Below are 21,795 nucleotides of genomic sequence, written 5' to 3' on the forward strand. Positions count from 1 at the left end.
GACAGCAGGGCAAATCTGTGTGTGAGCCTCGTTGGTCCAGATGTACCTGCATAGGCAGGTCGGTTTTTGTGGCAGTGGTGTCCGCACTGGATACTCAACAAGACTTGGTAGCAGCAAATGCTCCGGTACCCAGGGTATTGGTGCAGGGGGGCTCCTGGAGGGTCTAGTGTCTTAAAACTCGCTGGAGAGATGGGGCTGACTTCTTGGAAGCACGCCGACCTCCTCCTGGTGAGATGCTCACTAAGTGAGCCCGATGGCCAACAAAACAAAGTACCGGACAAGTGATGTTGGAGCCTGCAGCTGCAGGTGGATGGTTCATCCACCCCAAGGGAGATGATAAATGGTGAAATACTTTACAGATATGACAATAGTTGCTCACCCTAAGGTGCATCTATTGTGCCTGAGGTATCACCCTTAGTAAAATAGAATAGAGCGCACATGTATTTAACTTGCATTGCTGGCAGCATACTGAAGGTAGGCAATGGCCTGAAAATGCAGCTGCGCACCTCGGACGAAGCATTGTAAAAGGGACTAGACGGAAGCAGAGACTATACAGTTGAGTACACAACAAACCATGGGTAGAAGGACAGCTTGATTAAACAGGGTGGGACACATCAATACTGAAAGTCAAAGAAAAATACGATAAGTCACCCTCACCCAGAATAAGCGAAGCAATCATGGTATAGAGAGGAGTTGGTCTGTGGCTGGCCAACTGGGCAAGGTTACCAGCACTGTATGGTCTGAAGAGGGATAAATGTCACAAAAAGGCACACAGAGGCCCAATACCCACGACACATGAAAGGTGACTGGTTGACAAACCAACATGTATGTATCAAATAAGCATCACACTGTTTTCTGCTCTAGTCCTGGGCTTTTGTTGAGCACATGGCTACCCAAGACTGTCTTCCCAGCGCTGAAAGCCTTTGCTTGACTAAGACCGTTTAGGCATACAGATGGGTGTTAAGTTGTTTTCTGAAGCTTGTCATTGAGTCAAGGACTGGTAGGTAAGGAGTTCTATAATTTCTGGCAGAGGTAGGTGAACGAACGGCCACCACCTCTGGCTTGCTTGATTCTTTGGACAGCGAGAAGACCTAATTTGTTTTACCTAAGTTCGCTGTTGGCCTGGTAGGGATTGATGAGCTGGTGGAGGAAACCTGGGCCTACTATATGTTTGGCACAGTGAGCGATGCAGAGTGCCTTGGATTGAATCCTTCTGTTTATTGGCAGCCAGTAAAAGGTGGTGAGCGCTGGGTGGGCTGATTGAGTCTTGGGAATACCCAGTACGTTGCCACCAATGTTAGAAATGGGGGAAAGAATGTTTTTAGAATAGCTCTGGTTCTGTAATTTTACAAAACAGTGACGAAAACAAAAACAACATTAGACTAACATACTGCCATGTTTAGCTACTCAAAAAGCATGGGCAACAATCAAACAGTGTTCCAATGCGGCTCATTCCATATTATTGCTCATATGACTTGATTTCCTTATAATGAGCCACCTTGGTACAAATCTACAGTACAACACTTGTTTGAAAGGATTAACAGTTCTTTCTTGTTTTGTAAAATTACAGAACCAGAGCTATTCTAAAGACTTTCTTTACAAGTGTTTTTTGTCATACATATTAGCTTTGTTAATGATTTCAGGTGTATTGGAATTTTTGTAATATATTTTTCATGTCTGTTTTTATGGTGTACAACGTTGTGACTAAGTATTACTATTTTTAATAACGTTTGAAAAGAAAAATATTTTGAAAATACAATATCAAAATATAAACAATATTTGGTCATATCAAAAGTGCAGTGTGATCAGGAAGTAAGAAAGTGAACAGACATCAGAACTGGCATGTGTGTTGTATTTGGATACTTATGTGGGTGGCACAATCAGTGCTGCCGGCCCACTGCTAGTATTTGATTTACAGGCCCCGGCACAATCAGTTCACTTAACTAGGGGCTTAACAGTAAATAAAATATGCCAATCATGGATAAGCAATCATGTACACAATTTACACAAGAAGCACTTGCACTATGACACTGATCAGCAGTGGCAAAGTGCCCAAAGCATCTAAGCCAGCAAAAACGAAATCCAGCACAGCACCAACAATACATGAGGCAGAGGCAAAAAGTCAGGGGAAACCACGCCAAAGACGCCAAGTCTAACACCAGTAGTATTTGGGTAGCAGCATTTTGGATGGTCTGCAGTTTGTTGATGAGAGATAGTGGGCAGCCTAGGTAAAGGGAGTAGCTATAATCAAGGCAAGAGAGTATAAGGCCCTGAACCACTATTCTGAGCACGTCCATGGGGAGCCATTTAAGAGGTTTTCTTAAAGCTCAGAGAATACCGAATCAACTGGCTGTGACTTTTTTCACCTGTCAGACCATGGTGAGGTGACTGGCCAATGTAACACCAAGATTTTTCACTTCTGGTTGGGTGGTGGGCGACCAGCTAAGGACGGAGGCCAGATAAAGTGGTCCCATAGTGATGGATTTTTGCCAACTACCAGGACCTCCGTTTTTTCCCCGTTTAGCTTTAGACAGCTTGCTGCCATCCAATTAGTGACCTGCGCTAGACATAGGTTTTGTTTTTGAGATGTGGAGCTGTCATTAGGTGAGAAGGAGATGATAATCTGTGTATCGTCTTCATACGATATCATGGTAAAACCAAGGGAGCATGTAATGTTAATAAACGGCAGACGTACATGATAAAAAATGTGGGACTAAGGGAAGAGCCCTGTGCCACTCCACATTTTAACTGCTGGTTCGTACAGTGAAAAGGCTATTCTCTGACTTGGAAGATCCTATTGTTCAGGAACGAAGCTAGCCTTAGTGCACTACCTGTGATGCTGGCTTCTTCCAGTCTGCAGAGAAGAGTGGAGTAGGAGACTGTGTCGAAGACCACGCTTAGATCAAGGAGGATCTTTGAAATCAACAAGAGAAAGTTCCTCTGCAAATTAAGACTTATTCTAGTCCACAAAACACTCACCGGATGCCAGGTCCCTAAAAGCAACACATAAGTCTTGTGGTAGTCAGCTACTATGAGCGGTGTGCAACGCACTGCTTCTAAGGAGCCAAATGTGACAGAAGGCGGCACAATTTGTCTATCAAATAATAAATTAAAAAACTAAATGGGGGGGGGCACGGATACAAAATACAGTGCAGTCCCAAAACCGGAAGTGGATGTGTCCTTTAGCAGTGCATGTATAAGCTGTGAAGCAGCGAGAGAGGAAGGCTCACATTTAAAGGACTTCAAATTTCAATACAGTGTTGAGAGTTCTTTTAGATAAGTTTTTATCCCAATATTGCCTGCAGTGCAGGCAATTTCTAACAAATTGTGAAGTGGAAGGGTGAGATAGCAGAATAGTTGTTGCGAGTTTGTTAAAAGAAAATTAAGCTTAAAGGTGTGCAGAGTACCTAAACGGCTGCTCAGAAGGTATGGTAGCAAAAGTGTATGGTTGGGACACAGATAGCACAAATATACAGTAACGGATGCTAAGGTGGAAGAAGTGATTATGGAGATCAGTGTGTGAGCACTACATACAATTTGTCAGATGTGCAGGGTGTACTTCTCTGGTCTTGACCCTGGTTTACTGTGAGGGAGTGGCTCTGTATATACTGTTCCCAAATAGGTACAGTGTGTACAGAGTCCACAGTCCCCAGAGATTTGGCAGAGGTTAAAGTTAGATATAACCTTACTCTCTAAAGTGGTAGCTTGGTCGAGCAGTAAGGCAGTATCAGAGGACAGTGTAAAGCATTTGTTGTACACTCTCAGTCAGCAAATGGTCTCACACACTCAATAACTGAACTCTAGGCCAATGGTGTATATAAAAAAATATATGTTTTTTTTTATTTTAGAACCGATTTTTAAGAAATATTTATAAGTTTGCAAAATCGACACTTAGAAGAAATTTCATAGAAAAACAGTCAATGGTTTCCTATGGGAGAAAATTCAAGTTACAGGTAAAGTATGTTCTCTTTACTTTTGTAATCCAATGCTGGGCTCCTAGGCTCAGTACTGGGGCATCTATCTAAAACAGGTAAGTAATTGAGTTTTCACAGTTGGTACGATTTTTAAAGGATATTTGTAGTTTGCAAAAATCGACAGAAGAAATTTCACAGAAAAACAGTCAATGGTTTCCTATGGGAGAAAATTGAGTTAATATCAAGTACGGTTGTAAGTACTTTTCAGGGTCAGTGCTGGGCACCAAGATCCAGCACTTGGATCTCTCCTAATAGCACGTGAGTATTTCCGTTATCGTTACTCGGTTGATTTTAGGTGAATATTTTAAAGTTTAGAAACTCCACACTTAGAAGAAATTTCAGAAGAAGCCAGTCAATGTTACCCTATGGAAGAAAAGTGAGTTATCGGCTTTTGGGTAAGTACTCGACTGGCAGAGTTAAGGTCCTGGGCACAGACTCAGGGGTCTCCCAGGGTTAGGTAAGTACAGTTGTTACACCCCCAGCAGCACAGGGGCAGCCGGGTGCAGAGTGAGTTAGGCCCAATGTTATCCTATGGGAGACAGGGGGGCCTTGGTTGGTGACTGCTGACTAGCAGGCCACACGGCTGTGGGAGCTGGGCTCCTGGTCACTTGCTCAGGGCAAATGGGGAAGTAGGTAGGAGTAGAAGTTGCACTGCCAGGGCCACTCGGGTGGCTGGGTGCAGGGTGCTTTTGAGACTTCGGGCGCTCAATGGATTTCAATGGGAAAGCTCAAGGACGAACAAAGGCTGCAAGCTCGGGGACGAAGATTCTTTAGGTGCCACCACCACTTCGAGAGGTAAGTTGGGTAGTTGGAGGATAGGTAGGTACCCAGGAGTCGGGCACAGGGGACCGCAGGGCGCCAGGTGCAGGGGTGTCTTGATGTCGGGAAATCTTACCCTCTGTTGATCGTGTTTGGGGGGGGGTCCCTGGTTCTGAGGCTGCAGGTGTCGTCAGGAGTGTTGAGGTGGGTCCTTGGGTGCCAGATTCGGGGTGACAGTCGCCGGGGGGACGTCCTCGGGGTCTTTGTCCACTCCAGACTATGTGAACAGACATGGTGGGTGGCATTCACGTGAAGAGTGATTGAATTATTGTATATATAAGACAGCGATACCCGGCCTCCGGGATGTGGGAAACGCTGAGGTACGCACGGATTGTCAGATACAAAGTAGCCGGCCCCCAGGGTTGTAGGCGAGTGGATGTGTACGCCACCATGTTTCTCTTTTTTTTCTTCTCATTTTAAAATAAATAAATAAAAAAATTAATTTAGGGGCGTTACAGGTAGGTAAAGGGCAGGGACCACTGGGTCCCTGTCCTGGGGTGGGTACACCCCCTATCCTGCCACTCTTCTGTGGGAGGGGGGGGCAGTGGTCTAGTCATGATTGGGTAGGGCTCCCCAACTTCAAGATGGCGAGAGCCCGGAGATGTTCTTCACCTCGTCTCCCCCACCTGAGGTGTTTGGTTGGCAGGGCTGGCACATCCCCTATCCTTACTTGGAGTTTCCGGCCAGTCTTCCCGCCAGAGTGGGGGTCAGAACCGGTGGGGGCCAGTTGCTGAGTACAGCAAGTGGCCTGGAGAAGCTCACAAAGGCGGCATGCCTTTGAAGCTTCCCCCTGACCATCCTGGGGGAGGAGACCTAGCACCTCACCCAGAATGTGCATTGTTGCGGGGGCTCTCCACCCAGGGGTCCAGCAACATGTCTGCTGTGTGGCAGCCTAGGCAGCCTCTCAGACAAGACGTGGATTGTAGGTTAGGTTTCAGAGGGCATCACTAAGATGCCCTCTGTAGTGCTTTGTACATTAAATCCCACACTGGCATCAGTGCGGGTTTAATGTGCTGAGAAGTTTGATACCAAACTTCTCAGTCTTCAGTGTTGCCATTATGGTGCTGTGGAGTTCGTGTTTGACGAGCTCCCAGCACCATATACTCTTAAATGGCAGCACTGCACTTAGTGCCCAGGAATGGACCTGGGTACTGTAGGGGCACAGGGCTCATGCTCCTGTGCCCACACCACTGGCATAGGTCACCCAGCTAGAGGGGTGGCTGATGTATGCCAGGGCAGTGTAGGTTGTGGGCATGGCACAGAGGGATGTGTGTCATGTCGACTCTTTGTTTTGTCTTGTACCCAGACACTCAGCCTGCAAGGGCAGTGTGTGTGTGTTAGGGTACAGGGCCTCTAAGGGTGGCACAAATAGTGCTGCAGCCCTTAGAGGCCTCCTCTGGTCACAAGGCCCTGGGTACCTATGGTACAATTTACGAGGGGCTGACATGTGGCCAGGGTTTGCCGTTTTGGGTTTTAGGGAAGGAACATAGGCCCTGGGCACCTGATTGGCAGGAGTCCAGGGCACACTCAGTCAAAATCCATTCAGCAAAAAGTGGGGGCATACCATGTACGATGGCACTTTCTCACAAATACCATCTAGTTTGTTAGGACGTTTGTGTATAAAACCAGGAGCAGTTTATTATCAGCGCTGACTTTCCATGCAACACTGGACCTTGACCTGGTTCAGAGTATAAACGATAACCACAAGCACTTATTATACAGACTGGGCCCTGGGAATTTTTGGTCTCTATCTTTGATAACAAGAAAAAGCACTTGTTAAGGTTTTATGTTTATCTTATTTATTTTTCGTTTTAGTTACATTTTTTGAATGTCATTCTTTGCCATATCACCAAAAAAAAGTACAGTATGTAGCCAAATGAAAAACAAATTCTTTCTAGACAAAAAAAGACATTGCCTTTTATAAACAAAACTGATGCACTACATTAGAAGAGTGCCAGGCAATACTATTCTAGGTTATGTGGAGGTAGTACCTTTAAAATCAAACACCTTCAAGAAGGGGAGCTGCATTATAGCTAAATATTCTGATCATGGAAGTGTTAGTCCCCAGGTTGCTTAACCATCTAACATTACTTTGATTAAATAGTATTGCTGATGATTAAATGTCACACTACCAGACGCCACAGTTTGAGGTTGCTGTAACTATCTCACACTAAAAATATATTTTATATATCAAAAACATTTCTGGTGGCAGGACTCAACATAATGGTTGGATTCTCAGACTGTAATTTAAATTTTTAAAAAGCTGCCATGCCACAGCCTCTAGACCAGCCAGCTACAGGGTAGACTCAACATTTTCACTAATATGAAAAGAAAGAGTGAGCATGCCACTGATATCCCTCCATTGCAGCAGTAAGAGTTCAAAGTGACTGTGTCAAAAAGGAGCTGAAGTCCGTGCATTTCTCAGTTTACATTAAAGGATCAGCCCAATCACTTGTTTGAAGAACAAACACCTGTAAAACAAGGGGAGCTGCAGAAAACATACAGTATCAGCACAACTCACTTATTTCGGAAACATCAATTCCAATGTCAAAGAAACGCAACACAAAAAAATTACAATTTCTATAAAGATTACTTACATGGTTGCAACGTTTTTTCCAAGCCTTTATAATAGGTCCAATTTTCTGCATTACGATTAATCAATTCTCGATAAACAGCAGAAGCTTCTTTTAATCTTCCCAGCTTCAAAAACACCTCTCCTACAAATAAAGTAAGCAACGTACATGAAACAAAGTCATTTAAAAGTTAAAATTATGTAGAAGGAGATCAATATGATAGACCTGGGAACATAATCATTTGGAATAACATCAGTTTTCCGTATTTTCTCTGATATACAAGTAACACCCTGTTGGAATGGAAATGTCCCTCATATGTTGACGGACGTATATGCCTGCACTGAGTGTCCCTGCTGCAATGATGTAGATCCCTGGTGCTAATTTTTGTTGTCATGGGCGAACACAGATCATGGTATGCACATCATAACATAGGCCTGTCTCACGTATTGCATTCTTGTTGGACCAGGAGGGGCCTTAAAGCACTTCCCGGATAGGGGTGAAAGGCTACAGCCTTTGCCAGGAGTTAAGCAGCACAAGTTTGGTGGTGGCAGCATACCGTGTAGTGATCAGTAGAAGTTAGCAGTCCTTTTTACCTAGGTCACTGGAGTGAGGCCAACCGGCTCACTCGTGTAAAATCCCACTGCTGTGTGCTTAACTCTCCCTTGGCCTACATCAAGTTAGTACATCAAGCTAGTATGTAGTGCTGTGCAGTATGTGTGTTGTATGCATGCTGGGTGTATGTGTACCTGTGAATGGTACAATACACAACACTGTGGCTGGCATCCAGATATGAACATCTAGTCACTCCCATATCAGATTCGAAGTCTCTCCTGCTGTGACAGACTGCTTTCAGGGGGAAAGGCAAGGCAGATAAGAGGGAATTTCCCACACAAACTTAAAAAACTAAGACCCTGAATCATATCTGGTGTCTGATAATGGATTAAAGAAGGGGAACTAGAGGCCAAAATAGTAAACTAGCAAGCAGCCACATGGGCTTTGTGAGGACAGGAGGCTCTGAAAGACTTCTTTCTGTGACCAGGGCTGGAGGCTTAGGACTGCCAGTCTCCCATCTGGGTATGGGGACATCACTCTGAGACATCCAAGACTACCTGCCCCTGGTGCACCAGTGCCTGCCTGCTTTGCAAAACCAGTGAGCCCTGTGAGGAAGAGGAGAGTGCTGGAAAGAGCGAAGTTCAGTGGGAGATCCTGTCAATTGCACCCCGCAAGTGAGGTGTGAGGAGACGGCTGTTGCACTGATCGAGCACTGCCGGTTCATAGATTCAAGTCAGTGGCGCCATATGCCAGAGGGTGCTGCCATGAAGTTAGCCATGCCGATCAGGCCATCCCCTCTGTGCGGTGTTAAAGTTGGTGAGACCATATGCCAGAGGGGGCCACCCCCAAGAAGGTTGCCATGCGATTGGGCCATTGCCCATGCATGTTATGCAAGTCGGTGACTTCCATGTGCCAGGTTGGTCTACAAAAGAGAAACCTGCTCCTCAGACCATCGCCTGAGCGAAGGGCTCGTGTGTTGGCCCCAGAGGAAGAGAAGGATTGCAGCCTGATGAATGCAATCGTCTTCAGAGGCCACTGTGGTGACCTGTGTAGGCTCGAGCCCCGACTGAGGTGGGAAAGATCAAAGAAAATGTATGTTGCATCAGAGAAGCATCGAGGACACCCAGCCCTGGCAAAGCTGTGTGTGATACTTACCAGAGGCAGCCTCTGCAGCCGTCGCGTCCACAAGAGACACTCTAAGGGACTCCGGTCAATAATCCCTGCTGGTGCAGGTAATACTGACGGAAGGGCCAGCAGGCCCCGGAGGAAAGTGTCTGCCAGACAGCGCTTCGGCACTGAAACACTTTTGACTTTTCTAACAGAGTTGGAGTGGGACTAAGACTGCTAGTGTGGTCTAACCCGAGAAAGCCTTGGACTGCTCAACCTGCGCTACTACTGAGAGTCATGTGCTGAAGGGGTACTTGGCAAGGAAGGTGATGCAGAGGATGAAAGTTTCCAAACCCATTTAGTCATCCTAGAACATGGAAGTTCACTAATTGCCACTCAACATCCGACAGCCTTATAGGCCAATCCATTTCCTGGTTTAAACCCAGGCAATGGATGATATTCGAACATACAGTTATAATTTTAACACTATTTAAACTTTGGTTGATAAATGTTAGCTAAAACAAAATCGCCTATGGTGAATACTTGATTCTCATCTTGTGGTGGAGCCAAAAATCTTTAACTGGAGGAAATGCCAGACTGTAGCAAGGAGCACCAGACATTTCCAGATGCTTCCCTCCAGTTCAGCTCTTCAAGTGGTGCTCACAGAATCCCAAAAGCCCGAAATCCATCCAGGGCAGTAAACAAGTGTGGGGGAGATTAGGGAGAGGCGGTCGATTGGATCAAGTTTTCGCAGTGAAGAGCGAAACCTGGCAGCATCAACCAACCTAAGCTCTCCTTTGAGGGGCTGATCACACCTGTTGCAATTTTGCAGACCTCTCTCGAGTGCAAGTGATGGAGTCCACAATGGAAAACGAACTTAAACAGACTAAGGGTCACTCAGAAACCTCCAGAATTGGGGTTATTGTGTTACCTAGAGTAAAACAGCATTTGGTATTTCTTGTCTGATAGGGCGTTGGGGGCCATGCTCCAGTGTACCACAACTTCTGCAGTTCAAGTCTGGAGGCTAATCACCGTCTCATGAGGGAGAGGGAATGACCACTAAAAAGATCTGGACAGGTGAAGGGCCTATGTTTTGGACATGGCTAGGGTAGGGTATTTTGTATCATTCCTTCAGCTGCAGGCCTACTGAGGATTGGCTCCCCACTCACTTGTACAAATAACGACAACCCAAACACTTGTTCATTATCCACTCTACCGACTTAACCGCTTGCCCAGATGCGTTAAAAATATAACATACTTAAAGAGGAGTTTGTGAAGGGGAGAGTCTCTCTAATATAACACCTGATCATTAATGCACACATTTGCTTAAATGAGCTTAGATGAAAATGGGAGAGGGGTGAAGGCACTCTGGAGTATATGGATTGGAAACCATGCTTCAGATGGAGGAGGCTACTTAAGTCAGCATCAGCTTAATTCAACTGAGGATTCTTCACAGAGCTTACTTCTATTGGACCAGATTGTTTAAGATAGGCCTAGCCACAAAAGGGTGAAGCTCAAGGTGGAAAGAGATATCTTCCTGCACATTTTAAGTGCACAGAATCAACTTGAGTGGTTATGAAGAGAAGTGGGGAATGTGAGGTTGAATATCCTCGGAGCCGCAGTCTTGATGATAATGAAAGTCGGAAATATTAGGAATACCAAACAACTTTGCACATGCAAACCCTCTGCTCCCAGGGGTTACTGGAGGCAAAGAGAGAAGTAGCAAGGGAGTAGGGCATGCCATTTACACCAACAAAAGGTAGGTGACATACTAAAATGGTCCATCACTGTAAGGCTGAGAGGTTGGTATCTGAGGGATGGAGCTGTCTAGGGGGAGAAGGCGGGCGGGGGGGGGGGGGATTGTTAAGATGGATCAGATCAGTCCTGGAACACATAAAAATTTATCCTTGAAAAACACAGTTTGGCAAACGGAGAGCAGTGTCAAAATCTGTATCACTTAGCCATAAAATACACTATAACACAGAAAGATCTCATCTAGTCTTCCTTGTCCTCAACATGGCATTCACCTGTGTTAACTGGGCTACGTTGTGGTATGGAATTTACTATACTCAAGTGGGTATAATCAGTCTCCTAAAAGAAATGTAATAGTGTGTCTATATGAGGGTTAGATACTGCCAGAGAGGTGAGAATTTTGCTCATACAAGGGAGTATGGAAAGTATGTGTGTTGGCTTCTCTTCTCTTTACTTTATGTCTTTATATATACTAGAGAGAGCTGCCGGCGTCTCTTCAGGAGGGGAGTCTTGGTGGGAAGGAAGCACACCCCCCCCACTTTATTGTGTGCTATATCAGAACATTCAACAACCTCCAATCTTTAATTAAAAGCTATGTAGCATTTATAGATGTGCTGGGGAACATTGCACTAATGTGCATAAATCATTTGTTATGGTCCTGCGATCAACAAACATCAGTACTAAAACAATAGATACAGAAAACACAAACATCAAGAGAATGAAGGATTTCCATATGTAGGAATTGTTTGATGACCCAATAAACTGGACTCATTTGCTGTCCAACAGAAAGCTAAGATTTACACACTCAATGGAGGCAAGTTTTGGTTTCAAATCCAGACTTGGACAAAAAATGATGGCACAAATGCTTACCATATATAAGATAAAGTGTCTACATTTCCATGGTGCACATGCATCAACGGACTGCATGAACTTAAAGATAGAAGAAAACAGTTCCTGCAGATGGCTCCTGGCCTTGCACTACACTTCCTTGGTTTCCGTTCAGGAAGTGTCTGGGTTGCAATATATTGAGGATAAGATTAAGACGGCACCTCTAATGTTGCCATTAATTAACTCCTGCAACTATTCTGAAGAGTGAAATTCTATATCACTGTGTTATTCTTGATGGCCACCAGAGACAAAGATGAGCAGTTTTAGTTACATATTTGAAAGAACACAGACAACTGGGCAGAGCTCAGTCACAGTCTTCTCTCTGTTGAAGCTCACCTTGTGGTTAAGAGCCATACGTAATCAGTGTAAAGAACTCTTTTGAGCCTCATCTTTGGACAAGGTTTAGAACAGAATTATTAATCATAGGTTTTCATTCCCTAAAGGTCGGGCCGAATTGGAGATACTACATTGCTGTCCATGAGACGGACACAATTTCTTCCCACATGACCATACAATTCATTTTATTCAGCAATTATTACACTACAAGAAGAAACTGTGCCTGTCTTTTGACCTGTAACCTTAAAAACTGGTAAGCCAGTGTACCTTTACTTACAGATGTTACCCACCGAACTGACTTGCTATGTTATGTGGAGGTTCCTTACTTTGGCTACAAGGCATAGGAATACCATGCCAAATAATATTCTGTCTCCTTAATACAGTCTTCGTATTTGATATAACACTACACAAGACAATCATTTTGTAATATTTATATTATGGAATGCTTGAATGCTTCATGACGTAAAGGCTTCAGATATAATATGCTTATATTGTTATTTTGTTCATTAAGTTGAGTTTTAATTATTTTAAAATTAAATAATTAGATTGATGAATTGACAGTCAAACAAAAATGATGAGAGCAACCAAGAGCAACCAGGTCTCAAAGATGTGCTCATGTGATAACTGGAGTGAAAACAACTAGTCTTTAATGCAAAATATCACATGAAAATAGTTGTGGTTCTCCTTTGGCATATCGAGGGAGAATCTGCATATTAACAACCCAAAGTATACAAGGCCATAAAAATTGTGGCAGTGGTGACCATTGTGCAGGTAGCAGACGTTCCACACATCTTTCAGATACAAAGCTTTAAAATAACTGCTGTGCTTGTCCGGAGAAGCACTGCCAGACGGATCTGATGTAGGTCTAGTTGGATAATTCTCATTTCAAGAAAGAGTTAGAAAAAACATCCATCGCTAGTTCTATGAGACTTGGTACTAATGAAAAAGCCTTTGAAGAAATACAATACTGTAATGTTTAAAACATAACAGTGCATTAGCATGACATGTATCCAGTGAAACAATCAATATAATAGGGAATTCTTGAAAAACACCAATATCTTTGATTGGTGATACTATGAAGGGCGACTATGTGGGAGAAATACTGGCAAGTAAATATTTCTTCAGGATTTTGATTGTGTGTCCCCATCTGGAGGCTTAATTGTAGGAGATTGTTAGGGTGATCTTCTTGGAGCATGGTCATCCCCTTGGTGTCAGAGATATTTCCTGGATAAGTTTTTCAGGGAGTGTAAAATCATATCTTGAAATGCACCTGGGATATCTTTAATATTGTGTATATAATGGGAGTCGTGGCGATCTTGATTGATTGCCTGCAAGAAATGGAGTAAAATAAAGAGGATGAGCACCACCAGCACGATTGTAGTGAATAGCTTGCCTTTTTGATGTAGACCCCGTCTACAAAGCCACCAAAGGGTAAGGCGGTTTCTCAGGTGTCAAAATGTCTGTCCATTAGTCTCGATTTTCTTTTAGAAAGGAAAAATGTCTTCTAGACTGTTCGTTTTAGAATAATATCCAAATACTGAAGTTCAGAGTTTCAACAGCATCAAAGTTGAATGAATGGAAGATAATGCTTTTATAGAGTGTACAAATGCTCCTAAGAGTGTCCTGGCACTAATAGCTGACAGCAAGAACATTATTATACCAGAGCAAATAACCAGGTTTCCAGTTTCTATCAGAAGGTGGGCTCAGAGGTAAGACAGCAAAGTTGAAACAGGAGTTGATTCCAGGCCCTCACCACAAAGTAGGAGGAGGAGCGTCCACCCCTTGTAACTAGTCTGACCCTAGGAACTACAGCCAAGCAAGATTGAGAAGGATGTAAAGCCCTAGCCGGAGTTTAAAAACATAGCCTGAAAATCAGACCAGTTCTAGCCTAAGTATGATGAGCCATGACTAGGGATTTCAACAGAATTACATTTTTTAAAGGTAGCTAATGTAAAGAGCGAGGATGAGGTGACATTGGTGTTGGACGTGGAAGGCTAAGAATGAGCAGGGTGGAGCATTCTGAACAACCTCAATTCTCATGATCAGATAATTGGCAAGACCCGGGTAAAAAACATTTGCTCTTAGGGAGACCAAAGCATTTTCCCACCATCGAAGATACCTGCTGTTGATAGGATAAGATGGTGGTGGCAGGGATGGGGCCTGATCTGGCCAGTAACTGAGCCACCAGTCCTCTTTAAAGATTCCACTTTTCTGCATTACAAAGAAGATGACTGCCCCAAAACCAGTCAAAGGCTGCAGAGGGACAGGCCTTCAGTGAACTGAATTCGACAACAGCCTCTTTCACAAAACAGAAAATAAGCAGAGTGTCATCTGCATAGGACACAAAAAGAAAGCCAAGGGATTCTACTAAGACCACAAAAGGGCCATGAAGACATTAGATAGGGTGGGGCTAAGGGAAGATCCCTGAGGCACCCCAATTGAAAGAGGCTTCGATTCAGATGGAAAACGGGCCATCAGATGGATTGACCATGATTTTCCAGAAAAGATTCCATCCCCATCTAAAGTTTGATCTTCAATTGCAAGATGTTGCAGAAGAAGCACGTGTGGCACGTTATCAAACGCCGCAGCGAGAACTAATACATTCAATGTTGCCTTACTACCCTGATCAAGAGTTAATTTAATGCTTCCGACACTTTCAGCAGCGCTTACTCTGTTTGAGGGGCTAAAGTATTAACAGCTGCCTAAAGCTTGCTATCTACCGCTATAGTATCAGATTCAGAATTACCTGATGAAATTGGCATAGAGGCGGTAAGCAAATTCCTAAAATAAGTCAGCTTAATGCGACACTAGGTCTGATAAAATTCAGCAGTAGGTGGACGACTGATTTATCTTAAAACCAGCCTGCCAATGAGAACTTATCAGGGAATGGTCTAACCATGGCACGGGACAGGAATTCTAACAGACGTAGGAAAGATGGAGAAAATTAGGTAAATTCTGTGGTCGGTCTGGTGCGTAAGGGTTGTAACTAGCTGAGAAAGAGTCAAAGACAGCATCCTATCAACAAGGCCAGAGAATTAGTTTGTAATATACAGTAAGCCTGAAAAACATAAGCCTCCAGTACATTAAAATGAGAATATTGCACAATCAAATGGGCCAACACCCTGTCAAGATATTTGCTAAAATCCTCAGAATGGCCAGATGTTACAATAATACACCTGCAAGAGATTTGAGGACTAAAGAACAAACAAAAAGCCCACCCCCCTTACAATTTCCTTACCTATAGATGCAGGATGCTAAATAGTTTGCTTACATATAAACTCCACCCCTGCTCCTTTCCCATAGTGCCTATCCAGGTGATAGAAAGTATAGCCCAAAGTTCTTAACAATGACAAAGATCATTCTTCTTATGAGAAGCTTTTACATCTAAAGCGTTTTTGAAGCCACATTCTTTAACACAGATTCGTTCAATAAGGATGAAAAAGTGGCAAGGGAACCATGCCAATATGCCAAGCAAAGAGGCTTAGAGATTGACGGGGAGTGTGCTCAAGATCTCTAAAGAGATTTTCTGGTCTTCCTCATGAAGAGGACTTGGGAAATTGAAAGGACCAAGAACCCAGGTAGGCGGAGAAGCACCTTTATTTCATACCATGAACATTAACGCCCAGGCAAGAACTGCCACCCTAAACTCCCTCTCACCACAACATTACCCCATCAGTCTCTTACATTCCAACCACCCCACCAGAACCAACATACCCACTTTGCTCAAACTAAAAAAAAAACAAAAGCAATCCTTAACATTAAAGTACAAAAATGCCAGACCTTTATGCGTTTAGCAGGATAGTAGGAACATTCTTAATAGAAAACATTAAGATAAATAGCAGTGAGCGACAATTGGTTTACATAGCATAACCTTTAAACTTATTGGAATGGACTCAGATCGCACCAGTTTGTTGCAACAACCTTGGTCACATACCAATGTTGGCTCTTCTTCAACATTCAAACTTTCCTGCACACAATCAGATTTAGAATCTAGAACAATCACTATCATGTTCTTATTCCAAACTTTGCCACTATCCAACACCACAACATGGTCTCTAATGTCCTCGACCTTAAATGATGCAGAAAATCCTGAAGTACCATATATTACAAGACTGGCACATTTTATCCTCACGCGGTGTTGGACCTTAACCGGAAGTTGTCCGCACTATTTGCCTTCAGTACTGTATTTCCCTTGCACCACACCCATCACATCCATTACATTACCATTACACAACTTTTGCAACATTCATTGCTTTCCTACCCATCTACCCTTTATTCAAGCTAGAACCCAACAACCTTCCTGTTAAGGAAAAAGGTAACACCCCAGTGTTAACATGGGGTGTAGTTCTAATAGCCCAAAGCATGTTCCAAATGACCTCCTTCCATTCCAGGCCATTAACCAGTGCCAGTTTTAACTGGTCCTTGATGGTACAATTAAATCTTTCAACTAATCCATTACTGCAGGGTGATACAGAGAAGTTCTGATATGCTTAACGCCTGCAAATTTCAAACATTTACACATCTCCCATGACACCAAATGGGTTGCATTATCAGTCACCAATTGCTCCCGATAAGCTTCTCTCGCAAACGTGTCTTGCAAAAATTCCTTAACTACAGTAGTATTCACTTTCTCAAAAAATCTTATTTTGGTACCGTTTAGACATGTAGTCCACTAAAACCAAAGCATACTTGGGACTACCATCCAGTACTCCAAACGGTCCAGAAATGTCAAACTCCAATTTGCTCCATGGCACACTGGGACACTCGATAGGAGTGTTTGTACACATAACATGCCCTTACATAGTGTTAATCGTCTTTCTCCACCCCACGGCATCAATAATCCTCTTTTTGCCTGCGCTTCATGGACCGTATGCCAACATAACCTTCATGGGCAAGACTCAACACTTTGCTCCGAAGACTACAAGGAATCACAAAAATTTCACATCTGAGTAACAACCGATCCATAATGGATAACTCTCCAGAAACCCTCCAAAAGGGAACAATACTATCCTACGTGTCCTTTGATGGTGTCCTTCTCCCTGTTAAATACTTCATGCCCTCCTGCATTACAACATCACTCTCAACAGCTTCTATCCCCTCTTCCCTAGGAAATCTGCTACTCATAATGGTGTCCACAGAGCACACAAACTTCCTCATCAACATTGGGATCCTCCTCACCCCATTGGTCTACCAAAGGCAATCTTGATAAACAATCCACAGCAAAATTGTGTTCTCTCGCAACATACTGCAACCGAGACTGGAATTCTTGCAAACGATTTTACCACTTGGCAATAGGGGCGTTGCTCTACCACCACAACTAGTTCTAAATTGATCTAACAATGGTTTATGGCCTGTACACAAAATAAATTCAAACCTCCGCACAAACTTCTTAAAGTATTTGACACCCCACCACATACCAAGAACTTCATTCTCAAGAGTTGAAAGTGTGTGCTTTGCACTCCACAAGGCTCTTGACACAAATGCCACAATTTCTTCAGAACCGTTCCTTTTTGTTTGCATTAACACAATCCCTCAACCATGACTGCTGACATCGGTGGTAAGGATGCACATGTCACCGGTGTTGAAAGGCTTGAGTGGACCAGCAGAAACTATTTCATGTTTGACAGAGTTAAATTTCACATCACACCATCTATTCCAGTCAAACTTTACTTTTTTCTTCAGTAAAGATCGGAAACGAACTGTTTTCGCTGAGAAACTGCTAACAAATTTGGCATAATATTCAATGAGTCCCAAAAATGACTTCAACTGATCTTTATCTTTAGGCGCAGGTGCATCGTCAACTGCTTTAAAATCTTAATCTTGGTTTCTATTCCTTTACTAGATAAATGATGGCCTACACAATGCACACCATTTTGACAATATTTTCATTTGTCCCTCTTAAATGCCAAGCCACATAATTTGAGAACATCCAACACATACTTAACTCTCATATGTCCGTCTTGATCCTTCCCATGGATGAGGATGTCCTCATGAAAGTACAACACACCAGTCATTCCTTTCAACAAATTACTCATTAACCAAACACCAGACCAAATGGCATACATACATATGTAACAAAATGCACCATCTGAAGTTATGAAAGAAGTAAGGTGTCTAGAATCTCTGCTTGATTTCAGCTGGTGGTAGGCCGCAGACATGTCAAGAGATGTTAATTACACTAAAAAGGGGCAATGGTCTTTACATCTCATTGTTGTTAGAAAGAGGATTGCGATTCACCCACATGTTGGAATTCAAATCACGCAAATCCAAGCACAACCTCAAGGACTTGCCTGCTTTGTGGACCAGGACTACTGGGGATAGTCATTCAGAGCAGTCAATGGGTTAAATTATCCTCTGGGCACACAATATATCCAATTTCTCAACACCAGAGGCACCTTGCATACAGTGTGTACCACAGGGCAAGCAAACTCCTCAAACCTATGCTATATATTGGAAACTCTTTAATTTTCCCAATTCATTAGTAAATGCTTCAGGATACAGATTAACCCATATCCACTCACTCACTTGACTCACACCCATGCAAACATCCCTGAAAAATATCTAGACACCACCTGTTTGGGGTGGTTGGGATCCAATACCATGTTTAAATCTCGTTGCTCAACCCAACTAAACAAATGCGATCATTCTTGGCTACATAAATAGTACCATGCGTGACACTACTTTCAAAACCCAATTCAGCCTCAAATATTCCTATAACTTCCACCCTTTCCCCCCATAAGCAAAGATTTTAATGCTTGACTTAAGTTGAATACTAGGAAATCTCGTAAATTCATCCTTACTCATCAAGCTATACAGTAACTTGAATCTGCCATTATTTTCACCTTCACTCCATTAATTGAGATGTCATTAAAAGCGGGCTTCCTATTCCTAGAACGTACAACAGATGCTACTTCCACATCTTTCCCAACACCAGCATCAACTGCAGAAAACATCAACACAAAATTAAACACTACATCTGGTACATTGTCATAGAAAGTTTTCAGTTAGACCAAACCCTTTGACTCGCACCTGATTTGCACACAGGTGCAAAAATGTCCTTTCCTCCCACACTTGAAATGGGACACATTTATAGCTAAACTACTCTAGCCCAAATGTACGGATCTTCCACAATGGTAACAAAAAACATCACTTTCAGCCTGCACAGTCCTGGCACGAACCGCAGGATCACGATACCGTGACTTGTGACCATGTCCTTTGCTACCTCATTTCTCAGACGGTTTCTAAATTTGTTTGACTTCATGTACACCAACATCCATACTCACACTGTATCATACTGTTTTGAAATCTGTTTTACTTCACTTTACACCAGCATCCATACTCACACTGTATCATACTGTTTTGAAATCTGTTTTACTTCACTTTACACCAGCATCCATACTCATTTCCCTCACAAACAAGTCTGCTGGTTCTATATTCCTGGCCAAAGTAAGTGCTCCTTCTAAATCTAGATCTTCTGTTGACAAAAGCCCTTCTTGAATCTTACAAATAATGGACAAGTTACTTACCTTCGGTAATGCCTTATTTAGTAGAGACATGATCTAGCTGCGGATTCCTTACCTTTGAACTTCCAGGCATCAGGCTGGATCCGAAAGATTTTTCTTAGCAGTTTCCTTGCGCACCGGTACGTGGCGACTGTCGACTCAGCGTGACATCGTCGGTGTCATGTTCGTCGTCATAGTGACGTCCGTGTGGTCAATATAACCTCCAATCCAGCGCATTGTCAGTACTTTTCACGACTTTCCACACCAGAAGCGCGAAGCCATGAAGTTACTAACCATGGTGTGTTAAAAAACGATCAGCTAGGGCAGGGGTACTCATAGTACGGCCCGAGGGCCGCCAGCGGCCCGGCAAGCCTTTCTTGGCGGCCCGCGGACCTTGCAGACATCATACCGGTGTTTTTTGGTTTAACAGTGTCAGCAAACAGACTCTGCTCTGTGGGGGCCGGGCGATTCAAGCGATAGTCCGAGTGGAGCTGCTGGGGCGCTAAGAGGTGAAATACAACAAAGCCTGGTTATCATGCAAATGGTCTCTTAAAGACCTGTGAAGTACTCGGGTGGGGCTGTGTGTCTTCCCTGGAAGGGAAGCTGCCTCAGCTGCTACACAAGCAGAGGGGGGGGGGGGGGGGGGGGGAGGGGAGGGGGGTTGAAGAGGTGACAAAGAATGACAAGAGAACAGCAGGGTGTGAGAGTCGGGTAAGGGGACAGAGTGTGACAGAGGGCAGTAGGGAGAGACAGAAACAGACAGAGACAGATAGAGACTAACAGAGACAGGGACAGACAGAGACAGATAGGCAGAGACAGGGACAGACAGATAGAGGCAGAGACAGACAGAGGCAAAGAGACAGACGGAGAGGGAGAGAGGGAGAGAGGGAGAGAGGGAGAGGGAGAGAGGGAGAGAGGGAGACGGAGAGAGGGAGGGAGACAGGGAGAGAGAGGGAGATGGGGAGGGAGACGGGGAGGGAGGGAGAGAGGGGGGGAGGGGGAGGGAGACGGAGAGGGAGGGGGAGAGAGGGGGAGAGAGGGAGAGAGAGAGAGGGAGGGAGACAGAGAGGGAGGGAGAAAGGGAGGGAGTGAGAAAGAGGGGGGAGTGAGAAAAAGGGGGGAGTGAGAAAAAGGGGGGAGTGAGAAAAAGGGGGGAGGGAGACAGAGGGGGGAGGGAGACAGAGGGGGGAGGGAGACAGAGGGGGGAGGGAGACAGAGGGGGCAGGGAGACAGAGGGGGCAGGGAGACAGAGGGGGCAGGGAGACAGAGGGGGCAGGGAGACAGAGGGGGCAGGGAGACAGAGGGGGCAGGGAGACAGAGGGGGCAGGGAGACAGAGGGGGCAGGGAGACAGAGGGGGCAGGGAGACAGAGGGGGCAGGGAGACAGAGGGGGCAGGGAGACAGAGGGGGCAGGGAGACAGAGGGGGCAGGGAGACAGAGGGGGCAGGGAGACAGAGGGGGCAGGGAGACAGAGGGGGCAGGGAGACAGAGGGGGCAGGGAGACAGAGGGGGCAGGGAGACAGAGGGGGCAGGGAGACAGAGGGGGCAGGGAGACAGAGGGGGCAGGGAGACAGAGGGGGCAGGGAGACAGAGGGGGCAGGGAGACAGAGGGGGCAGGGAGACAGAGGGGGCAGGGAGACAGAGGGGGGAGGGAGACAGAGGGGGGAGGGAGACAGAGGGGGGAGGGAGACAGAGGGGGGAGGGAGACAGAGGGGGGAGGGAGACAGAGGGGGGAGGGAGACAGAGGGGGGAGGGAGACAGAGGGGGCAGGGAGACAGAGGGGGGAGGGAGACAGAGGGGGGAGGGAGACAGAGGGGGGAGGGAGACAGAGGGGGGAGGGAGACAGAGGGGGGAGAGAGACAGAGGGGGCAGGGAGAGGGAGAGAGAGAGACAGAGGGAGGGAGCGAGACAGAGAGGGAGACGGAGGAGGGAGGGAGACGGAGGAGGGAGGGAGGGAGATGGAGGAGGGAGGGAGATGGAGGAGGGAGGGAGAGAGGGGAAGAGGGGGAGAGGGGGAGGGAGGGAGAGGGAGAGAGAGAGAGGGGGAGAGAGGGGGAGAGAGAAGGAGGGAGAGAGAAGGAGGGAGCGAGACAGAGGGGGCAGGGAGACAGAGGGGGCAGGGAGACAGAGGGGGCAGGGAGACAGAGGGGGCAGGGAGACAGAGGGGGCAGGGAGACAGAGGGGGCAGGGAGACAGAGGGGGCAGGGAGACAGAGGGGGCAGGGAGACAGAGGGGGCAGGGAGACAGAGGGGGCAGGGAGACAGAGGGGGCAGGGAGACAGAGGGGGCAGGGA

The 21,795-nt window shown here is 45.3% G+C and overlaps 1 protein-coding gene across 1 annotated transcript in view; it reads right to left on the reverse strand.

The window, feature by feature from the left end:
• Positions 1 to 21,795, reverse strand: part of NAA16 (N-alpha-acetyltransferase 16, NatA auxiliary subunit) — a 597,575-nt gene that overhangs the window by 415,574 nt on the left and 160,206 nt on the right. The window contains exon 7 of the mRNA XM_085621946.1: positions 7,391 to 7,510. Within this exon, the coding sequence (XP_085478072.1) occupies positions 7,391 to 7,510 (120 nt within the window). The remainder of the gene's footprint in view (positions 1 to 7,390; positions 7,511 to 21,795) is intronic.

Source organism: Triturus cristatus, chromosome 8, assembly GCF_964204655.1.
Source record: "Triturus cristatus chromosome 8, aTriCri1.1, whole genome shotgun sequence".
Taxonomy (NCBI): Eukaryota; Metazoa; Chordata; class Amphibia; order Caudata; family Salamandridae; genus Triturus; species Triturus cristatus.